The 20,767-nt window shown below is 33.3% G+C and overlaps 4 protein-coding genes across 4 annotated transcripts; 1 reads left to right on the top strand and 3 right to left on the bottom strand.

The window, feature by feature from the left end:
* Positions 1 to 852: 852 nt before the first annotated feature.
* On the bottom strand, positions 853 to 2,752 carry LOC140832144 (mitochondrial import inner membrane translocase subunit Tim13-like). Its single transcript, XM_073195992.1, has 2 exons — positions 2,539 to 2,752; positions 853 to 1,217 (listed from the first exon to the last, which is right to left on the bottom strand). The coding sequence occupies exons 1-2, from the start codon at positions 2,653 to 2,655 to the stop codon at positions 1,068 to 1,070; spliced, it is 267 nt and encodes an 88-aa protein (XP_073052093.1). The 5' UTR covers positions 2,656 to 2,752; the 3' UTR covers positions 853 to 1,067.
* A 2,545-nt stretch (positions 2,753 to 5,297) lies between these two features.
* On the bottom strand, positions 5,298 to 6,377 carry LOC140831860 (uncharacterized). Its single transcript, XM_073195580.1, has one exon. The coding sequence runs from the start codon at positions 6,375 to 6,377 to the stop codon at positions 5,298 to 5,300; it is 1,080 nt and encodes a 359-aa protein (XP_073051681.1).
* A 28-nt stretch (positions 6,378 to 6,405) lies between these two features.
* On the bottom strand, positions 6,406 to 6,912 carry LOC140831859 (secreted RxLR effector protein 78-like). The gene has a single exon (XM_073195578.1). It carries the CDS (start codon positions 6,910 to 6,912, stop codon positions 6,406 to 6,408), a length of 507 nt encoding a protein of 168 aa, XP_073051679.1.
* An 8,750-nt stretch (positions 6,913 to 15,662) lies between these two features.
* LOC140832143 (B3 domain-containing protein Os03g0120900) lies at positions 15,663 to 20,767 on the top strand. The gene is made up of 3 exons (XM_073195991.1): positions 15,663 to 17,704; positions 18,178 to 18,259; positions 20,398 to 20,767. Exon 1 carries the CDS (start codon positions 16,427 to 16,429, stop codon positions 17,666 to 17,668), a length of 1,242 nt encoding a protein of 413 aa, XP_073052092.1. The 5' UTR covers positions 15,663 to 16,426; the 3' UTR covers positions 17,669 to 17,704; positions 18,178 to 18,259; positions 20,398 to 20,767.

Genomic DNA, 20,767 nt, shown 5'->3' with positions numbered 1-20,767 from the left:
AATCACCCCTCCAAATTCTAAACCTAGCTAGGTGGTTGATGCTGACTTGATTTCCCAGAGAAGAGGACGCCCCATAATTCGACATCCCTCACAAAGGGGCGGCGCTCCATAGTATAAATCATTCAAAAGCAGTAAATAGAAATCAAAGACTGAGCTCGAGGCAATACCCAAAATGCCATGTGCAAGCAACAGCTGCCATAGCATTGTTCCTTGTCGCTACGTAGGGTGGATCTACAAAATAAACTGCATTTTAAGCCACCTAACAAGCTCTCAAATCAATTGTCCATAATTCCTACACTGGTAACTTTACAGTCAAATATTGTCAAGGATACTTCTAAGCAGAACGAAAAAACATAAATATAAAACCACCAAACGAAAGGATAAAGATTGTGGTTAAAAGTACAAACAAATCGAGTCAGTTTTTCAAATTACTCGAATGTTAATCGCTTCATACTTGAACTTGTCAAACTCGCGCCGAGCTTGAAGATATTCAAATACATTTTGAAATCGAATTCAAGCTCTAATTACTTGATTCAATGGTTGGTGACAAGCGAGCTGCTTGTGAGCATTATATATTTATTAAACTTTATAAATATATTCAAAATAAATGAGCTAATAAACTCGAGCTGAAGTTCAAGCATTTTCTACATAGAACATAATTTTTTTACCAAATGAATCCAACATGAATTCGAACTTTAACTCGACCCAAACCGAGCCAATATTAATTGTTTTAATATTTCGAGCCACCTAAAATAATTGTGAGCCAGTATTCGAGATTTTGTTCATTTATATTCCTAATTGTGATCACAACTAACACGTATGTGAACCATAGATAAAAACACCAGCAGGTCATATGGGGCAGCAGGTCGTTCATAAGGCCAATGTCAATGTTTACTAAGTGACGGGGTTCCAAAATTTCCTCAGGTACACAATGCAAAAGTGTAGAAAAATTCATCAAAAGAGAAGTCCGATATATGGAGGCTCATCTGGAGATCTGCTGAACATCAAGTGCGCTTAACATCTGTGAAGCTCCGTAGAGTATGTGGTTCTCATTGCTCCAGGTAATATCAGCGAGGTTGGTTAAAGAGGGCTCTGCTAACAATGCCAGTGGCCTCGATATAGCGTTCCACACACCTGGAGATGCAACTGCCTTCACTACCACTGAGACTACTACCGGGTTTAGTGATGCACTTATCAAAGCACTTCCCTCGCACAGTCTGCGTGGCCATTAAGAAAATTTTATTGTTGGCTGGATGAACAAAGAAGAACTACCAGATATATGATGCAAAAAAATCATTTGCATTCTATGTAAATTATTTATCACGTGATTTCACATACAAAATACCCCATAATAATTAATTAAGAAATCAGTTTGTTCATAGTGTTTGATACCAAAACGATCAATTGATGAAGTAACACACAACACGCTGACATGACACGGAAGTACAGGGGTGGGATACGGGATAGTACAAGTATTCCAAGATCATGGCGTACATTTAATTCAAACAAGCAGCCCACGAATGCTAAGAGCCAACAGGAACTAATTAGTGGTTCCCAAAGGTGAAGGAAATAGGGCAAGCCACATAGTTTTAAACTGGGAAAATCACCGTACCAAGTACTTTGTGGTGCGATCTAATATGATTATATTTATTTGTTAACAACTTGCCATTTTTCCGGTTCTACAGACACTAGCAGTAAACTCTAAAATACTGAATCAGGGAGTAGCGAGCACTGCTTTGTTTTGGTCTCTGTTGTTTGCTCATAAAATTCTATACAATAAATCTGATTTTTAGAGGGATGTGATTACAATGATATACAAGTCTTGGACATAAAGATTTAAAATTCTGAATTCCTTCATTGATGGTACGGAAGATTTTTTTTTTATTACATTAGCGACGGGGTTTTTTCACATTAATCCCATGCTGGGAGTGGTTTATGTCAATGGATCGTTAGGGGCGGTGGCAACGGCACATAAGATTTAATGCATTGAGTCAGAGAGAAAAATAGATCGAAATGAAATAGCTACCATGGATTTATTATAAAGGGATGTTAACAAACTAAATCGAGGAAATATGAAGGAAATTTTAAAGCTTGAATCAGCCTATCCGAGCTTGATTTGAAGCTTGAAAAATAGGGAATATTTGAACACATTATCAAGCTATTCAAAATTAAAGGCTCGAATATGATAATTTCAAAATTCTCTGAGTGTGGCTCGGATTCGATAATTTCAAATACGAATTAAATAATTTCAAAGACGACTGGAAAATCATGTTTGGACCTAGTTTTTTCTCAAGCTGTATTGAAACGCTTTGACAATGTTACACAACGAGGTATGAACCCAGTCGTTCAAACCTCTAACACAAGTCCTTGCGAAACCTAGTAATGTCAAGCACGATAACCATACCAACATCATCAGACGCATACAATTTCGCAATTTGTATTCTAATCGAATTTCGAGAGCAAGATAGAGATGTGTTCACATTCTAAAGTAACAATCGTTAACTGATTGAAGTTCCAGAGCAAGATATTGGTAGGTACCTCAAGAAATTCTTCCGCATAAGCCTGGGCCAGCTGAGTTTTCAGCTGATCCATCAAATCATCCGGCGAGAATTTGGAAGATGATCCAGCTGACGATGAAGAAGAGAATGGGTCCATCTTGTGCGTTCGATTTTTCTTCCTCCCAGTGTCACTGCACTGGGTTATTAGGGTTCAAAACTCGCTGCTGCCCCTTTCGCAAGTTTTCTATTTCTGCCACGTTATGTAATTGATGAATACTGGATCAGTGATTTGGGCCGGTTAGATCTCAAATGTTAGCCCAAATAAACTACAACCGTTCCAATGTACTCGAACTTAGCCCACAGGCTTAATCGAATGTTAACTTAACGAAGAGAAAATTTAAAATTATTTACGAGATAAATTTTAAATATTTTAAAATAATTTCTGTGTATAAACATTGAAATATGATTTAACGTAAATCATAGTGAATTTTTATGATAATTTAAGTGGAAATTAATTTAAAAAACAAATTATATATATGATTCTGTACAAAAAAAAAATACATTTTGAATAGTAGACATATGACATTGAGATAAAATTTGAAGACCACACTAAACTAGAAGTAAAAATTGTATACTTTTTTAGTAGAGTTGATTTTGGGGAGAAACTAAAAATTTCTAAGGATCTCACATTTATTAAAGTAACAATACAACGCAAACACAAGCGCCAACGCCAACGCCAACGCCAACGCATGATAGATAAGATGGGGATATGTGCGCAGGTGAGGGCGCCTAATAAAAATAAGGAGATATTTTGCCTCAGTGTGAATGTGCAGGCGTGGTCCTGCGCCTACAAAGGGCCTAACCTAGCCCCAGTTTGCACCAAATGCCAGCCCAACTTTTACCCATTGCATGATTCTTGTGTTCATCTCTCCCTTTCCTCTATTTGCTCCTAAACTGTATATAATTTAACCACGACATTATATTTCAACCATGGATTCAGAGCAAACAAAAAGTGATTCTCGACTTTTGACATTATAAAAATCAATTTTGTATGTCTTTTAAACTCAGATTATACGTTAGATTTTATTTATTTATTTTTAAAATCCAAAATACAGGTGACATGTTGATTTAGCTTCTAAAAAAATGATTATAATACAAAGTTAGTATCATAATAACTTATTTATCGAACATTGCTCGTTTCGATTTTTAGTTTTCCATTTTTTTTTCAAACTCTAGTGGTACCCACTTCCTCGTAATATATAAGTAAATTTAACCACTTTTTTAAAAAAGCAAAAGTTGTAATTAATGTTACATTACCTAATGCAAATACGACCACAGTGATGAAATGTAGGACGCCACTTATTTTTAATTTTTGGAGTAATTGGTAGGTTTTATTTTTATATATAATTATGATAAAATGTTGTACAAATGGAGGTTCATTACATAAATCGAGAGAATATAAATTAGTCCAAAATTTTCTTTATCTCGAAACACATCCAAATTAATATCATGACCATAGAAAAGGTTTAATTAGTTACTGTCAACCGAAAATATTTGTTTTATAAAATTTCTCCAAGAAACTTATTCTATAGTTTTTGTGTACAACGAAAACAATTTCCTTAGATTTTTAAACTTTTGATTAATGTCAGGTAAATGAATTAAAAAATCTACTGATCAGATAGGTGATTCAAAATAAACATGTGGTTATATATAATTGCATCGCCCCAAATTTCATGATTGTCTCCACTGTATCAAGAAAATATTTTTCAGTTTCCTCACGTGACTCACATTACACATACATCAATCAGAATATATAGCACAAGCACATAACCAAATGCATAATTTCAAAATATAAGGAAACAATAAAGCACCAATAATAGCAATATGCACCAAATTTTATTAATGTGAAGCTTTTGCTAAATAATGTCGAAATAGGAATGTATACACTTGAGATCTTTAGTTTAATTGCGAATACTGAATTAAAGATCTTAAGCGTTATCAACATCTATAAATCAAAGTTATTTCCATTAGATAATCATCAATATACAACCCCTAAATTATTAGTATTGTTTATGAAGTAACGTGCATCTATGATATTTAATTAAAGTCCAAATGTCCAATAATTTAATATAATCTAATTTAAACTCTAAATACATATTTGTATGCTAATTAGATACTAAATTAATATTGATCAGTTTATGAAGAATTTAAAACCAAACACACGTTTACACCCTCAAATCAGTTTCAGGAAATTTCCCCAAAAATACCATATTAAAACTAATTAGAATTTAATTATAATTAAACCACTCCTAATAATTATAGTAAACCACTCCTAATTATATTTACTTTATCTTATTATATAATTTTATTTTATTTTAAAAATGTTTGATTACTATTTGGGGTGTTACATAATTGTTATAATTAAGTGGGACAAAAGAGCGTGGCAAGTTGTCTCTGTCCTTAGTTTTTGGAATCACACGCCTTCAAATTTTTTTAAACAAAGAATAAAAAATTGTTGGTGTTTATAGAACTATCTCACCATAGTCAAGAAAGTGGCATTGATTATATCTAATTACATGATAATAATTTTAATAAGACGTCATATATGACCTCATCTAATATGCTTTTTTTATATGAACGCATATCATAGATGGTAAATAAAGAGAATACAAAATACGCTGGGTATATCTAGGGATCACATAATCAGTGTTCGAAAACCATAATCGAAGAAAATGGTTATTTCAAAAATAGATACATCCCAAGAATGAAATCCAAATACTGGGAGACAAAATATGAACATCATCCAGCAGCCAGCGTTCGATGAACATGAATCAAAATCTTCCGAAAGATAGCTTCCACATCCGGCCTCTCACCGTCAAAAAGTGCCATGTTACGAGCACTCCAAATGTGATAAACCAATCCAGCTATCCCCGAGTGGCACCTCCGTGCACGCATGGTAGTACCTCTGAATCTCCTGCGGAGAAGACGAAGTAAACCTGTCATAGAACGCACCATACACTGAACTTCCAACCACTGCCACAATCTAACCCAAAGCTGTGTAGAAGCTGTACACTCAAAGAAAACATGTTGTGCAATTTCATTTACAGTACCACAAAGACCACAAGACTTGTCTAGGATATAGGGCTGTCTGTCCTTTGTCAAGCACTTCTCATGAACAAAAATCCAAAGGACGAAACAGTGTTTAGGTAAGATATGTGGTCTCCATAAAAATGGTTTCCACGGCCATCTACCTGCCCCTGGTAAGAAACTCCTGTAGGCTTCCGAAAAACCCTTCGTCGTACCAAACCAAATCGACAATCTAGCCACCACCGTATCCCAACACCCCTCACGAGCCAAAAGCTCATCTCGGATCTCCACGAGCTTCTTAATGAGAACAATATCATCCTTCCTCCACCTCCAATCAATGACATCATTCCAGTAATAATGATGCACCCACCGAACCCACAATGTATCCTTCTTAATGTGAATATTCCACAGGATCTTAGTGAGAAGCGCCTTGTTCCAAGCTCTAAGATCTCGAATACCCAAACCCCCATCCTCAATTGGCGAGCAAATCTTACTCCATGCAATAGGAGGATTCTTGCTCGTCCACATAAATCTCCTACAAACCGAATTAATCTTGCCAATCACCCCACATGTGATAGGCAAGACCGAAAGCCAATAGCACTTCATACCTTGGACCATCGAAAGAATCAACTCCAACTTCCCCGCATAAGATAGAGTGTGTCTCGGCCACGCTGTGATCTTTTTGGAGTTAGCATTGACCAAGACACTATAATCTGACTCTCTCAACCTCGCCGCAGCCAAAGGAATACCCAAGTAACGAAAAGTGAAAGAACCCTGACGAAAGCTACACATGCTCAATATCTCACTCCTATCAGGTTATTTAACCCCCCGCCATATAGATATTAGATTTCAACACATTGGCCCTCAAGCCAGCCATCCTTCCAAAACTATCCACACACTCCAAAAAAATCCTCACACTCATCACATCACTCCGAGACAGAATCAATAAGTCATCGGCATAAACCAGATAAGTAATATGCAAGAGAGCGCACCTGGGATGGAAATTGAAATCCGGCGATCGAGAGACCCAAAGAAGAGACCTTGAAAGAATCTCCATACAAATGACAAATAGAAAAGGATATAAAGGGTCCCCCTGCCTCAATCCTCTAGCGCCTTTAAAGAACCCATGAAGTTGGCCGTTAAAGGAGATTGAGAATGATGTAGTACAAACACACTCCATGATCCATGAAATAAACATGGGAGGGAAGTTCAAGAGCCGAAGGGCATCACGAAAGAACTCCCAGTGGACTGTGTCATAGGCTTTCTGCAAATGAATCTTCATAATGCATCTAGGAAAAGTGCGCTTCCTAGCATAATGTTTCAGCATCTCTTGAGCCAAGAGGCCTCATCTAATATGATGTGTGTATACGAGCTTGAACATGGATTGATTAAAATAATAATAATAATAATAATAATAACTCAAAATTACAAGACAAAAACTTGTGTGAAACGGTCTCACGGATCGTATTTTGTGAGATATATATCTTATTTGAGTCATCCATGAAAAAAGATTATTAATTTTATTGTGAATATCAATAAAGTTGACCCATCTCACAGATAAAGATTCGTGAAACCGTCTCACAATATACCTACTCAAAATACAATTAAGAGCTGTATTTGGTATTTTATAATATTATATATTAAGAATCCCTAATTTGGACAGAGGTGTCTCACTTAATTAATTACAAAACATTGCACGTTTACGTACAGTTAGAACAAATAAATTAAGTACAGGCTACAAACCTCCAGGTCATTAACTTTTAATTATTAAATAATTGGTACTAAATTACTATTCCTTCCCCGAAAATTACTATTACTGGAGGTGGATGATAATTAATCCCACGGTTTCCAATTGAATTTAATAGTTATTAAAGTATTCAAATATCTTATCTTACAATATATGATAACAACTATAATTGGGTTCTCGACATGTCAGGGATAATTTTATTTTATTTTTTTGATAAAATCTCGCAATATTGAAAGAGAGAATATATGCATTAACGAAGAATAGTTAAAAAATTACCATATTTATAGGCAACAAAATCCAAAAAACCTATGGCCTGGAGATTAAGCAAACCATACAAAGCTCAAGTATACCATACCGAATAGCAGCCAAACTTAAATATGTGTGTTATGCAATTAACATTTATTAGATTAATTTTTTAGAAAAATCGATTTTAGTTAGGTTCCGAGTTTCTTCTGACGTAGTATCCATCGATAGTAAGTCAGTTAAATGCAACATCAATTCAACGTACTTAAGCATTAGTCGAGGAGTAAGTCTCTTGTGAGACGGTCTCACGAATCTTTATCTGTGAGACGGGTCAACCCTACCGATATTCACGATAAAAAGTAATACTCCTGGAATAAAAAGTAATATTTTTTCATGGATGATCCAAATAAGAGATCTGTCTCACAAAATACGACCCGTGAGACCGTCTCACACAAGTTTTTGCCTTAATCAAGTACACCATAGCACATCCACGTACTCCAGGTCTACTAGCAGCAACTCTTGATCCCAAAATAAAATCTGCTACTGCTCTATCCATAGAACAATATGGACGTATCCAAAACGCGTAAATGGGCACGAAAATACTTCGTATAATTCGACAAGCATATGAGATGAACAAAATGTAAACTGCTCATTTGTTTAAATGAGAATGAAATTGGCATCCCCATCTTATAATTTCAAAGAAACGAAAAAAGAAAGTCCCTCCTCCTCCTCCTCGGAGGATCAAGGCTTTCAGAAGCTAATGGATATCGGGAACCCCTATCCACGCGCAGTCGAGGAGGTAAAAAATCTTGTGTCTTTTTCTTCTTTGGACTGCCGTCCTATCTCATCCCAGGTCCAAGTACCCTCCGGAAACAGTGCAACCGGCAAAATGGAACAAGATCAAACACGGATATATAAAAACTTGCTCCTTGTTTCTCCAGGCGCTAACTCGAGTTTGGCCTACTTGGCCGTCTGTATAGCCATGTTGTAGGTTGTAGTACAAACCCCGAAATTATTTAGGTTCCAATTAAGCTACAAGTTTTAAACCAAACTTAATGACTAATAATCCATACGTTTTTTATCATGAAAAATCTCAATCGATTTAATTAGGACGATGTGTAATTAAATTGATCATCACTAATATAATTAGGTGCAGACCTGCCTTTTAAATACAGTAACATGGCATATGGTACTGGAGCAGGTTCTGTATAATATATATGACTATTGCCGGCCTGCTGCCCACCGAGAATACAATTCCGATTTCGTGTGAATTGCTGCTGACCATAACCAGGTATAATTATCTAATTATATATGTTAGATAATCTGTGAATACTCACGTGCTATTAACGTTAATTAAGCCTCGAGTTGTATATATAAAATAATTAATGATGCATTTATAATCTTTTATCGTATTTTTACAAGATATAATAAATATTATATAAATATCTTTTATCGTATTTATACGAGCCAAAATATTATATTATATATATTGTATATTATTTTGGAAAAAAAATGATATTGGATATTTCCCCGCGTGGATGATGATTTCATGTAGAAGAAGGTATCCCTATCTGTGCAACCTGGGTAGGTATCCACCATCAATTTGGAATTTGGATTGAGTTGTATCTAATTACGACGTTTCAGCCCACTATCTATATATATATATATATATATATATATATATATACAAATATGATTATAATTCTCGTCCTCCACCTTGTCAATTTCATCCAACCATAAATCTTTAATGGTAACTCAAATATTAAACGATCAATATATCTATTATGGCAAAAACTTGTGTAAGATGGTTTCACGAGTCGTATTTGTGAGACGGATCTCTTATTTAGGTCACCCATGAAAAAATATCTTTATGCTAAGAGTATTATTTTTTGTTGTGAATATGAGTAAGATCGACCCGTCTCACCGATTATGATCCGTGAGACGGTCTCACATGAGACTCACTCTTTATGGCAAAAAATTGTGTGAGACGGTGTCACGGATCGTATTTTGTGAGATGTGTATCTTATTTGGGTCATCCATGAAAATTTATTACTTTTTATGCTAAGATATTGTTTGGTTCAATTACTTGTAAGTATTAATATAAATAGTCATATCATATCACTTGTTTTGTACAAACATTATTTATCTCGATCAATCAAATAAGACATCAATCAAATTCGTAATAATTTATCACACAGATGGATTTAGATATAGATGATAAGGGGAAAAAGCACCCTTATTCAAAATTATAAAGATCACAATTATAAATAACACAAAATAAGAGTCAGAAAATTTTCGTGGTATATATATTTGTTATTCAAATATATTTATTCTGTGTCGTGTTTCATTTATCACATTTCATTTGGCCATTATGTAAATAAATGTCAGTAAATGTAAATAATATTGTCGAAATTATATATATATATATATATATATATATATATATATATATATATATATATCTATATCTATATACCTATAAAAGTGTGTATAATTGACATTGTTTTCCGATTGTGCATTGACAAAATTACCCTCCTTCATGCAAAATTGAACAAAATAAAACTTATTATTATTGTAATGTAAAGATAAAAATAATAGGACATAAATGCCTCATCATTACTAATAATTAATTTCCGATTGTGCATTGACAAAATTACCCTTCATGCAAACTTGAACAAAATAAAACTTATTATTTACATTGTTTGTATTAATTGCATGGACATTGGTGGAAAATCTATATAAAATTTAGGGTTAAATTAAGAAATTTTTAAAATAATATTACATAAAAATTGAATAGATATTTGATAATAAAAAATACTTTAAAAAATAATATTTTCTTCGTACATATTTCTTACAAAAAATATTAAAAGAATAGATTTTTTAATAAAAAATATATTTTTCATTAGAAATATTAAAATAATATATATTTAACTATTATATTTATAAAAGCGTAAAAATAATAAGAAAGTTTTTTATTTTAAATTTTCTACTATTCCCATAAATTATGTGTTGTTAGATTAATTGCATCAAAATTTTCTACACAATCATTAAATACATGAGGATCATAATAATGTTTTTATTTTTTAATAGAAAATTGCAAAATAAGAAACTTTGAAAATAATGTGACATAAAAATTGAATAGATATTTGAAAATAAAAATATATTAGAGAAATAACATTTTCTTGCTACATAATTCTCAGAAAAATTATTAAAAGAATAGATTTTTTAATTTTAAAAAAACCATTAAAAATATCAAAATAATATATATTTAACTATTATACTTATAAAAGTATAAAAATAATAACAAAGTTTTTCATTGTAAATTTTCTACTATCATGTGTGTTGTTAGATTAATTGCATGAAAATTTTCTACACAATTTATGGGAAATCTATTCATTAAAAATGAATATATGTTTAATAAAAAAATATATTTTTTATCTATATAACTACAAAAGTGTAGATAATTGACCATGTTTTTCAATTGTCAAAAGATAAAAATGACCTCCTTATCAATACAAATCCAAAGATTCAATAAAGATATATTTGTAAATTTCTAATTGTTGTAAGTGTAAAAATGAAATATCAAAATTTTTTATTTATTCCATCTAATATATAATTAGTTAGTAGCCTAATTATTCCACATAATATATAATTAATAGTCTAACAAATGCTAATGAATTATCACTACAATATACATTAATTGTATTAATTTATATCACTTTAAGAATAAAATGTACTCCTATATTAATTTTATCAAATAATCCATCTTCACACTAACTTTAAATATTTATCCATTTAATTTTCTTTCTAAATGTTATTTTATGATTTTAATGCAATTTTGTAATTATATTTTAGTGTAGTTTCTAATTAAGTAATAAATTATAGTATCACAAGAAGATAAGAAAAAAAATAATTATATATGCAACAGTACAAAAGGTAAAAAAGTTCTGTGGGAGGTTAAATAATATTTAAATTGAATATTATATGTTATATTTTATTATCAGTATTAATATTTCATTAGTTTTCATAATATTTTGATGAGTTAATCACACATATTTTAAATTGATAATTATTTTTTATTAGTGTGCTTCACTTATATAAATTATGATTTATGTATTTATAAAATCCATAATTTGGATACGTGGTATTTAGATATATGTTTTCAAAATTTGTTTCAGTTCAAATCGTTATATATACTATGTTCATTATAATTTATTATATATTACAAAATTAACGATTTGAATTCTAATTTGAGAAATAATTTTGAAAGTAAGGTATATAAGTTCTTAATTAATTTATTCATCTAATATGACAAAATACAAAACCAATATAAATAAAAAAATGATTAAAATTATTTTTTTAAAAAAAACAAATTTTAATTTTTATTAAATAATTAATATTTACGTGCATCGCACGTGCTTCTTGCTAGTATATATAAACACACGCTCGTTTTCTTTTTATTTAAATGATACAATAAATTTTATAATTGTATCCTAAAATTAAGGAATTTACAGGGAAGACTATATAGAGTACGGACCAGTAATTAGTAGGTATGGAGTAGGGTTCTGAATTCATATGATTTATTAATATGGTCACTGCACGTTACTAAAAAACTTAAAAAAATAGAAAGTAATTAATTAAATACAGCTAGCTAGAGGCTCAATGCTAGTTAGTTAAACTTAATAGAATTCAATTCTAATTAATAATTGATGAATATTATTTAATTCCCAGAAACAAATAAATATTTAGTGAATTTTGGACCACAGAGATAGAGCAACATGCAGGGTATGAGGTTGGACGATTGTGTTGAGTTTGGAGGGGTCCAAATATTTGGCCATTAACTATTTTACTTTTAATATCAATATATATATATATATATATAAATATATATATTGATTGGGGACATAATTATTGAGTGTGGTAATTTAGGTGGGCGGGATCTAATCTATGTATCATTAGATGAAACTTGGCGATATCTTTTCCTTGAGGATTATTAACAATATATTTAATTGAAGTATATATATAAATATATACATATTATTTAATGGCTGAATATTGATTTATTATATGTTTTATAATTAAGAAAGATAAGACAGGAAATGAATAGTACTTGGTAATGGACGTGTGTGTATTTTATAGTAGGGATGGATGAAGACATCGAGACAGTGATTTCTAATTTATAAGAATCCTTGTATATTTTTCAATGACTGTCTTGTCTTTATCATGATTTTTTGTAGCTGGTTCGGGGGAGCCGTGATTGTTTTCATTCCTTTAGTAATCTTTAGCGTTTCAGACACCATAAAATCTGTAACCCGATTTTGTTCTCTATAATATTTCTTATTGATGTTATCTTCCAAATCTCCAGCAAGGAGTCTTTTGCATTTGGGGATTCAATTAATTAGAGGAGAGACAGTCATTTCTTCCATGTTCAACCATTGACTCTGCGTCTACTTCCAAAAGTATTTTATTTAATCCCGTAGTCGATGCTAATTTCATACGTACCCTGTCGGGCAACGTCCTAGAGTTCCACTTCTTCTATGGAGCAACGACCGGTGTTATGCATAAATCCTATAATCCAATCTTCCACGTCGTTCCTTAACAAACCGCCTCCACCAACCAATTGATATTTTTTTTGAAGCAACCATCGACAACATTAAGCAACTCCAATCTTCCTGTGTGTTACACCATAGGAGTCGATTTTCATAGTGCCACCCTTTGGGGAATCTCTCCTTTGCGGGCCCAAAGTCTCGTAGTGGCTTTATATATAATAGTAATAAAGAATTAAACTTTTATACATGATTTCATTTTTTATATATAAAAAGTTAAATTTCACGCATAAGCTATTAAATTGCTCGCCTCTACTGATATCTTGGGTCCATCCCAAGTTGTAAATCTATTGCTTTATATATATATATATGCAAGAAAATTGTCGATATATTAAGGGACACACATACAATTAATTTAATTGAAGGACGAAACGGGGTGAAGGGATAAGAAAAAAAGAAATATCTTGATGCATGTCATACACGACTGTTCAAGTATTTAAATTTAAAAGCTAAAAGGCGCACACACACATGTATACATATACGGTTTCACGGATCTTTATTCGTGAGACGAGTCAACAACACCCATATTTACAATATTTTAAAAGAACTTTTCTTGTAAAAAATAATATTTTTTTATTAGTGATCTAAATAAAATATCTATCTCAAAAAAAATTTACCCATGAGCTCAATTCACATGAATTTTTATGTCACGGCCCAGCCCACTTGTGATATTGTCCGCTTTGACCCGAGGCCTCACGGCTTTAAAACACGTCACAAGGGTTGCTATACGCTCATTTAAATGCACAGCATCTCTCCTGTTGTTTAGCGATGTGAGATTTCGCCTAAGGGCCTTCTCACCCCTCTTTTGGGACTCAGCGTCCTCGCTGAGATTTGCCTCATCATCCCAAACCCACGCAGAGTCACTCTGATACCAGTGGGGCTGAGCCATGACTATATTATAATATTTTAAAATTAAATGAAATATATATTTTTATTTAGTGGTAAATGACAAAATTAATTATGAATGGAGAGAGGGTAGGTGTCGAGAATTGGCCACCTCTATTAACTAATAATGCTGAAAATGGTCCATATAACACCGTAGCTACTCCACACACCAAATCAATGGAAAAGCAAAATTGCAGAAAATATATATTTATATTTCTGTAATGTATGCATATAAACATACATAGGTGGTCCATGAACACTGTGCTACATAGACTGTCCGCGCCATTCTTAAGCATATATCAGCTATTCAAACAACCATTCGAATGATCAACTTTAATTCCATCTACTAATAATATCTCCGATCCTAGTCTTTATTTATTTATCTATCTATCTCGGCGTGTTTCTATTATAAATACCATAATTCACATTTTATAAAATGTTTTTCGTCTCGAAATTTCGGTCGAACAAATCGAGCCTTACTCCGACCTCTTCTTTCTGGATGAAGATTTGAAGAAGAAAAAAGTCAATAAATAATCAAAATGTAATTAAGAAAGTACATGCACCATGTTTGTTGGTAATATAAATAATTGGGATAGACTTTGTATTATGTGTTGTGGACAACAAACATTTACTTATTATATAATTAAAGCCCAACTGATGAGTTGAAATAAGTAATGTAATTAATCTTATAGGATAATAATAGAGCATCGTCCTAGTCCCAATCCCAAGTTGCCCGATAACAATTACCTCTTACTACACAAAACAGCTGGCTAATTAACCTAACATTTGAACTCACAACTCCAAATGTGTACTTTCCTTTTCCTCTTGATTAACCAACCTCATATTCAATCACAATTATTATAATGATCTTGCTCTTCATTTAAGTGCATTAATTAAGGGCTACCTTATAATACCAAATTACAGCCTATTCTGAATCAATTTATCGAATATAATGTGTGATCATAAAACATTCGATAAAGTAATTTTGAAAATATTACAATTTTTTTTTTATGAAGGGTAACGAAATATTATTAGTTGAGGAATATATATATATGGAAGTACTGTATTTAAAACTACCAACATCCTATGTACTTGTACATAATGTCATATAATTTCTAGATCATTTAATCATGAAGATTAGTTGTGGGTTTAACTACAATTTAAAATACCCCTTAATTCCACACGAATTGTACTTTACAGAAAAAGAGAGGAAGGTATGCATATAAAAGGAGTTAATGAATTTAAATTATTTTTTTTGGGTAGCGAATAAATAGAAGTAAAGAGTTTGTAGATAGATCCAGTTAATTTTTATGCATAAAAAATATAAAAACCACATACAATATTGTAAGAATCTTACGATGGATTGCAGTAATGGATATATATGCTAGGTTAATCTAATTAGTGACACTAGTACTGGTGTTGATTATAAAATATCAGAGCCTCAATCTCGGAATCTAATTAGTCAAGTGTAAGTATATGTGTGTGTATTATAGTTGAACAGTAATACTAGCAGCCACCCAGGCTAATTGACAAGGACGAGCTCACATGAACCCAACCAGATAATTAATGGCCCCCCACCACCCATTTCCATTCCCCTAGCCTTCCTTTCTCTACTTACAAAGTCTTTCTTTCTCTCACACACACACGCATTGATAGCGAAGAAGGAGAATCGGAGCTTGGTGGAATAAATTCAAGGAAAATGGCCTAAGTACTTGAGAAACTTCCTCACACTTGAAAAAATTGAAGCCCACATATATATTATATTAAATTGTATGCGTATTAATATCTAGCTAGCAACTTATGGTGATTTCTCTCCTCTGATTTTCTTTTCATTTTTATTCCCGATATTTCTTGAAATGGATCGGATGTCAACTAGAGAAGAAAATTTTGAGATGATTAGCCTTGCTTTCAAATCTTTCACTTTGGATGTCCTCCATGGGGATGATATGAGTTTTGGGGAGGACAAAGAAGAAGCCACCGACCCTTTATTCTGTTAAGCATATTGAAGTACTCTATTTTTAATTTTTCTAACAAGGAAGCTAGGGGGGGAAAAAGAAAGAAAAAATCTTTTTCAGCCCTAGTAAACTTGTTAAATATAGCACATGTTTTTTTGTATTCAGATTTCGAATTTTGCAGCTGCTTCTTGTTGGTGTTCCACTGATACTAAATCCAGCTGCAGAATACACATATATAAGCAAATAAATATACGTGGATTTGGGTTGTGTTGAGTACTTTGTTGGTTGGGGTTAATCCAGTTTCCATCTTCCATTTTTCATTATTCCCTCTCTCTCTCTCTCTAACTCTCGAGAAGATCTGTCAGAGTTTCAGTAGAGTTGAAAAGTTTAATCCGGGAAAACATCATGAATTTCATGTCAGGCAGGCCAGGGTTTTCTGAAGAGCATCAAATAACGGGGTCTAGAGGTATGCCTTCTTCGTCGTCCTCTACTCTTCAACATTTTACCTATCACCACCACCACCAAGAAGGCGGCGGAGCAGGAGCAGGAGCAGCCCAACACTCGCCCAGCACCAATGGCCACGATGCTGCACAAGAGGATCATCAGATGCGAGGAGTAGAAGGCATGAGCACTGCATCTCATGTGCTGATCGAGAGAGAGCACATGTTCGACAAAGTTGTCACGCCTAGCGATGTCGGCAAGCTAAATCGATTAGTGATACCCAAGCAGCACGCCGAGAAGTATTTCCCTCTGGATTCTTCGACAAACGAGAAGGGGCTTCTGTTGAATTTCGAGGATAGGAACGGTAAGCCGTGGCGATTCAGGTACTCCTACTGGAACAGCAGCCAGAGTTACGTGATGACCAAAGGGTGGAGCCGTTTTGTGAAGGAGAAGAAGCTAGACGCCGGGGATATTGTCTCATTCCAGAGAGGAATGGGTGAATTGGGAAAGGATCGGCTCTTCATAGATTGGAGGCGCCGCCCAGATGCACCCGAGTTTCCCAGTCCAATTCCCACACTTCCAATTGCCCACCAATTCTCTTTCCACAGGTCTATTCATCCATGGAATCCCCTCTTCATGCAGCCACCACCGTCCAGAGATTATTCACACTTTCTACAAGCAAACGCCTCCATGGCAGCACACAATCAGTCTCATAATCAGTTTCAGCATCATTACCAATCTGGACAAATCCCTTATTCCTACAATACCACAGTCGTCAATGGAAACCCTTGTCCACCTGGGTCCATACTGTATCTGAGATCATCTTCAGGAGCTGTTGGAGGAGGAGGAGGAGGAGGAGCATCAGCTGGAGTTGGCCTTTTCGCCCCACAACAGGTGGGAATGATGCAAACCCAAAGGAGAAGTGGGGTTGAGCAAATGGTATTTGAATCGGTTCCTGTGGTCCAAGGCAAGGCTTCAGCAAAGAGACTGAGGCTTTTCGGCGTGAACATGGATTGTCCCGTTTCAGATTCAGATGAATGTGATATGGTGTCCCATTCAACACTGCCACGGGAGCAGTTGACACATCCCACCTTCGATTCATCTTCTTCTTCATCTCCACCAATCCCGTCTCTCCTCCAGTTAAGGCCTTACAATCAGAACGAAGACAAGGGCAAGGGTTCAATGTCACTGGACTTGGACATCTAACTGAAAATTTCAAGACACGTTCATTTAGAAGTTGAGGTAATTCATGTATCAAACACGACTCCTGTCAGGCCACTTTGTGATTCATATATATATATATTTATATATTTAGCATTGAATTTTGAGTACAATGTGTATAATCAATGGGAGAATGGTATATAGACAGATGACAGATACATTCCCATTATTTCATGCTATGAACTGCGAGCCTGAATACTCACATGTATCGCACGCCATAGTTGATCGCCCTTGTGCTTGAAGCTTTTCTCTATATATAATATATAAACATATAATATAGCATATTCTGCTTCTTTAATTGGCCATTCACACTCAACGATGACTACTGTTCTTTTTCAGGTTACGTTAGCGAGCAATCTAATTCTCTACTGACTTTGTTTGACTTGTTTTTGCCTTGAGCTGAACTTTCTGATCAGAAGACAGGATTGAAAATAATCGTTTAGATATATAAACATATATTTTTATCATGTTTGATGTTATTACCTTCGGCATAGGTTGTTGTTCTTGTCGCTGCTTTGATGGGCACAACAGGCCTTCTCAAGGTACTGCACCAGCGATGTTGCAGAGCTTTAAAAGGTACAACTTCTATCTTTATTTACTTTGCTATCTTTATTTACTTTGCATTTATCATTAGTTCTTGTAATTAAGCTTCTTTTCTTCTATCTACCTTACTTTCTCTTCCTTTTTTTAACAAATTAGTATGGATCCATTCCTAAAATACCCTCCATTTCGCCAAATTTATCTTCCTTCTGTTTTAATCTAAACTCCAATAGGCTAGCTAGAAAAAAAAATCCTTTCATTTTTACTTAAGTGCTTCGACGAGCAAACTTTTACATGCAATTTTTGGGAAGTTAGTTGATATTGGCACTACAAGATTGTGTGTGAAGTATGATTAATTGAGCTAGATAGATGATTAGATTATATAGCTTCCTATATTATGATGGGATTTTTTTGGATAATTAGATTTGAGTCGAAATATTTAAAATTCTTCATTGTGATCCATTTTCATGATATGCGACCTTAGGTAACGTTGCTTCTTTGTGGAATAATGATTTCCCATCAAAATTTTCTTAATTTTGGTTTATCAATATTTAATTTCTTGTGTTTGAAAATTATACAGCCAAGTGGCCTTAATTAAATATTGATAAACCAGAAATGTGGATGGATGATATATTTTCTGGTGGCACCAGAAATGAACTTAAGGTGTATTTTTGTCAAAGATTGCAGATATTTTTTTTAATTATTTAGATATTTTTATGTACTGAGATTTCAAATTTATCCATCTTAATTTAAGCTTTTCCATTAATAAAAACAATTTAAATTTTAAATACACCCAACAATGATGTCATTTGAAATTTAATTTTCGAAGCATTTCTCCAAATCAAGTTCCTCTACCCAAAGTAATTCTCTCGATCCAAATGCAACGTTCCACAATTTTTGTTGATATGTCATTTCTAAGTTACACTAGTTATCGCGTTCACGGGGTTATATGTATGCAGCCCGTCGGCCTTAGCCATATAACATGCATGTGTATTAACTATTAACAAAATGCGACAGAAGCCCTTACATTTCCAGAGATTAAGTCTCATCAAATTCTTGTAATAAAATCTCCTCATTGATATGTATAATCTATTTAAGGTATTCAGTTTGGTTCAGTAAACTTAGAGGTATATGAATCCAGAGAAGCTTTACAAGACGTGGATTTGATTTGCATGCTTAAATTTTAGAAATATATGTGCATTGGTTTGTACGAGGATCGAGACGTTTTAATGTAATACCTTGTACTGCAAAATAATCATTCGCAAATTATACTGTTTTGAATCTAGCTAGCTTCTGAATTTTCATCCTGTCTAGTCAACTTAAAAAAAGTAAAAAAAAGTCTCATAGTTTAAAATCTTAGCCCGAACAGATAATTAATGATCCTAGCTCAGTGTTGACCTAGGTTTAGAAGTAAATTTGAATAGGAAGGCATCATGTATCTCATGCATGGTGAGTGACCATCAAACTTCTCATAAAAATTTTGAAATTTTTTTAGTCAAAAAATTTCAAAACCCCGAATCAAGATCATTTCTAGTGGAGCTCATTTTACATCACTTCACCTCATGGTTCTTGTATTTCCAATCTCTTGGTAGCGTCGAGACTCATGTTTTGGACCTTCACACATTAGTTCGACTATCAGCTACGTACGAGCAATGAAATTCCAAAAGATGTAATCCCCATTGTTCATTGTGATCACAGAGAAATTATGGAAGCAAATGTGTAGATTAAGCAGAAATGCCCTAGTTTTAGGCATGAGTTGATGAATGATGCACACCTTTACTGAGATTGCTTGCCTATTCACATTACACAATACAATTCCCTCCCTGCATGTACATAATCCACATTATAAAGGACCATTGACCATTGATTCAGTAGAGCACACTCAATATAATTTTACGTGGGCTACTCAAAATCATATTTTTAGGTATATTTGATGTATAAAATTGAAAGTACATGAAATTCATGAAAAAATTTAAGATAGTGGAAGCAGACATTCCCTATATATTAGCCCTCTCTGGTCCTACCAATGAATTTATTATTTTTTCCCAATATCTTTGTCATAGTTATAATCCATTTCATGTATATATTAAAGAAATTAATTGATCCAATAAATTTGAACTGTTATTTTCATTTAATAATTATGGATATTAATCTCTCTTTACTTATGACTTCAGTGAACTCTTCCCTTCCACTGATCAGTCATAGACAAATTGATGAAGTGAGAAAAGGTTAAGGTACGACGGTTTCGTTTTGGCTCAAGATTTAGAATATTTAAATTCAAATTAACGGGGAAACAATAACATAATCCGCGAGAAATAATAATATTATTGAAATTTTGATCAGTTTGTAGATCTCTTCACAATGTTAAATGGTCAAGTATATATGTAGAAAATGTGGTTTAAATATTATAGCTTGTAATGGCCTTCTTGACTTTAGCTCCCTGCATATGCTTTCATGCCGTTTGTGGTCCCTTTTCTGGGATGTTATCTTGTAAATCTTTTAAAATTTTGAAAATTATGCCAATATAATTGACATATTCAATTA

This window comes from Primulina eburnea, chromosome 5 (genome assembly GCF_022965805.1).
Source record: "Primulina eburnea isolate SZY01 chromosome 5, ASM2296580v1, whole genome shotgun sequence".
NCBI classification, from domain to species: domain Eukaryota; kingdom Viridiplantae; phylum Streptophyta; class Magnoliopsida; order Lamiales; family Gesneriaceae; genus Primulina; species Primulina eburnea.
This window is presented reverse-complemented; position numbering and strand designations above follow the sequence as displayed.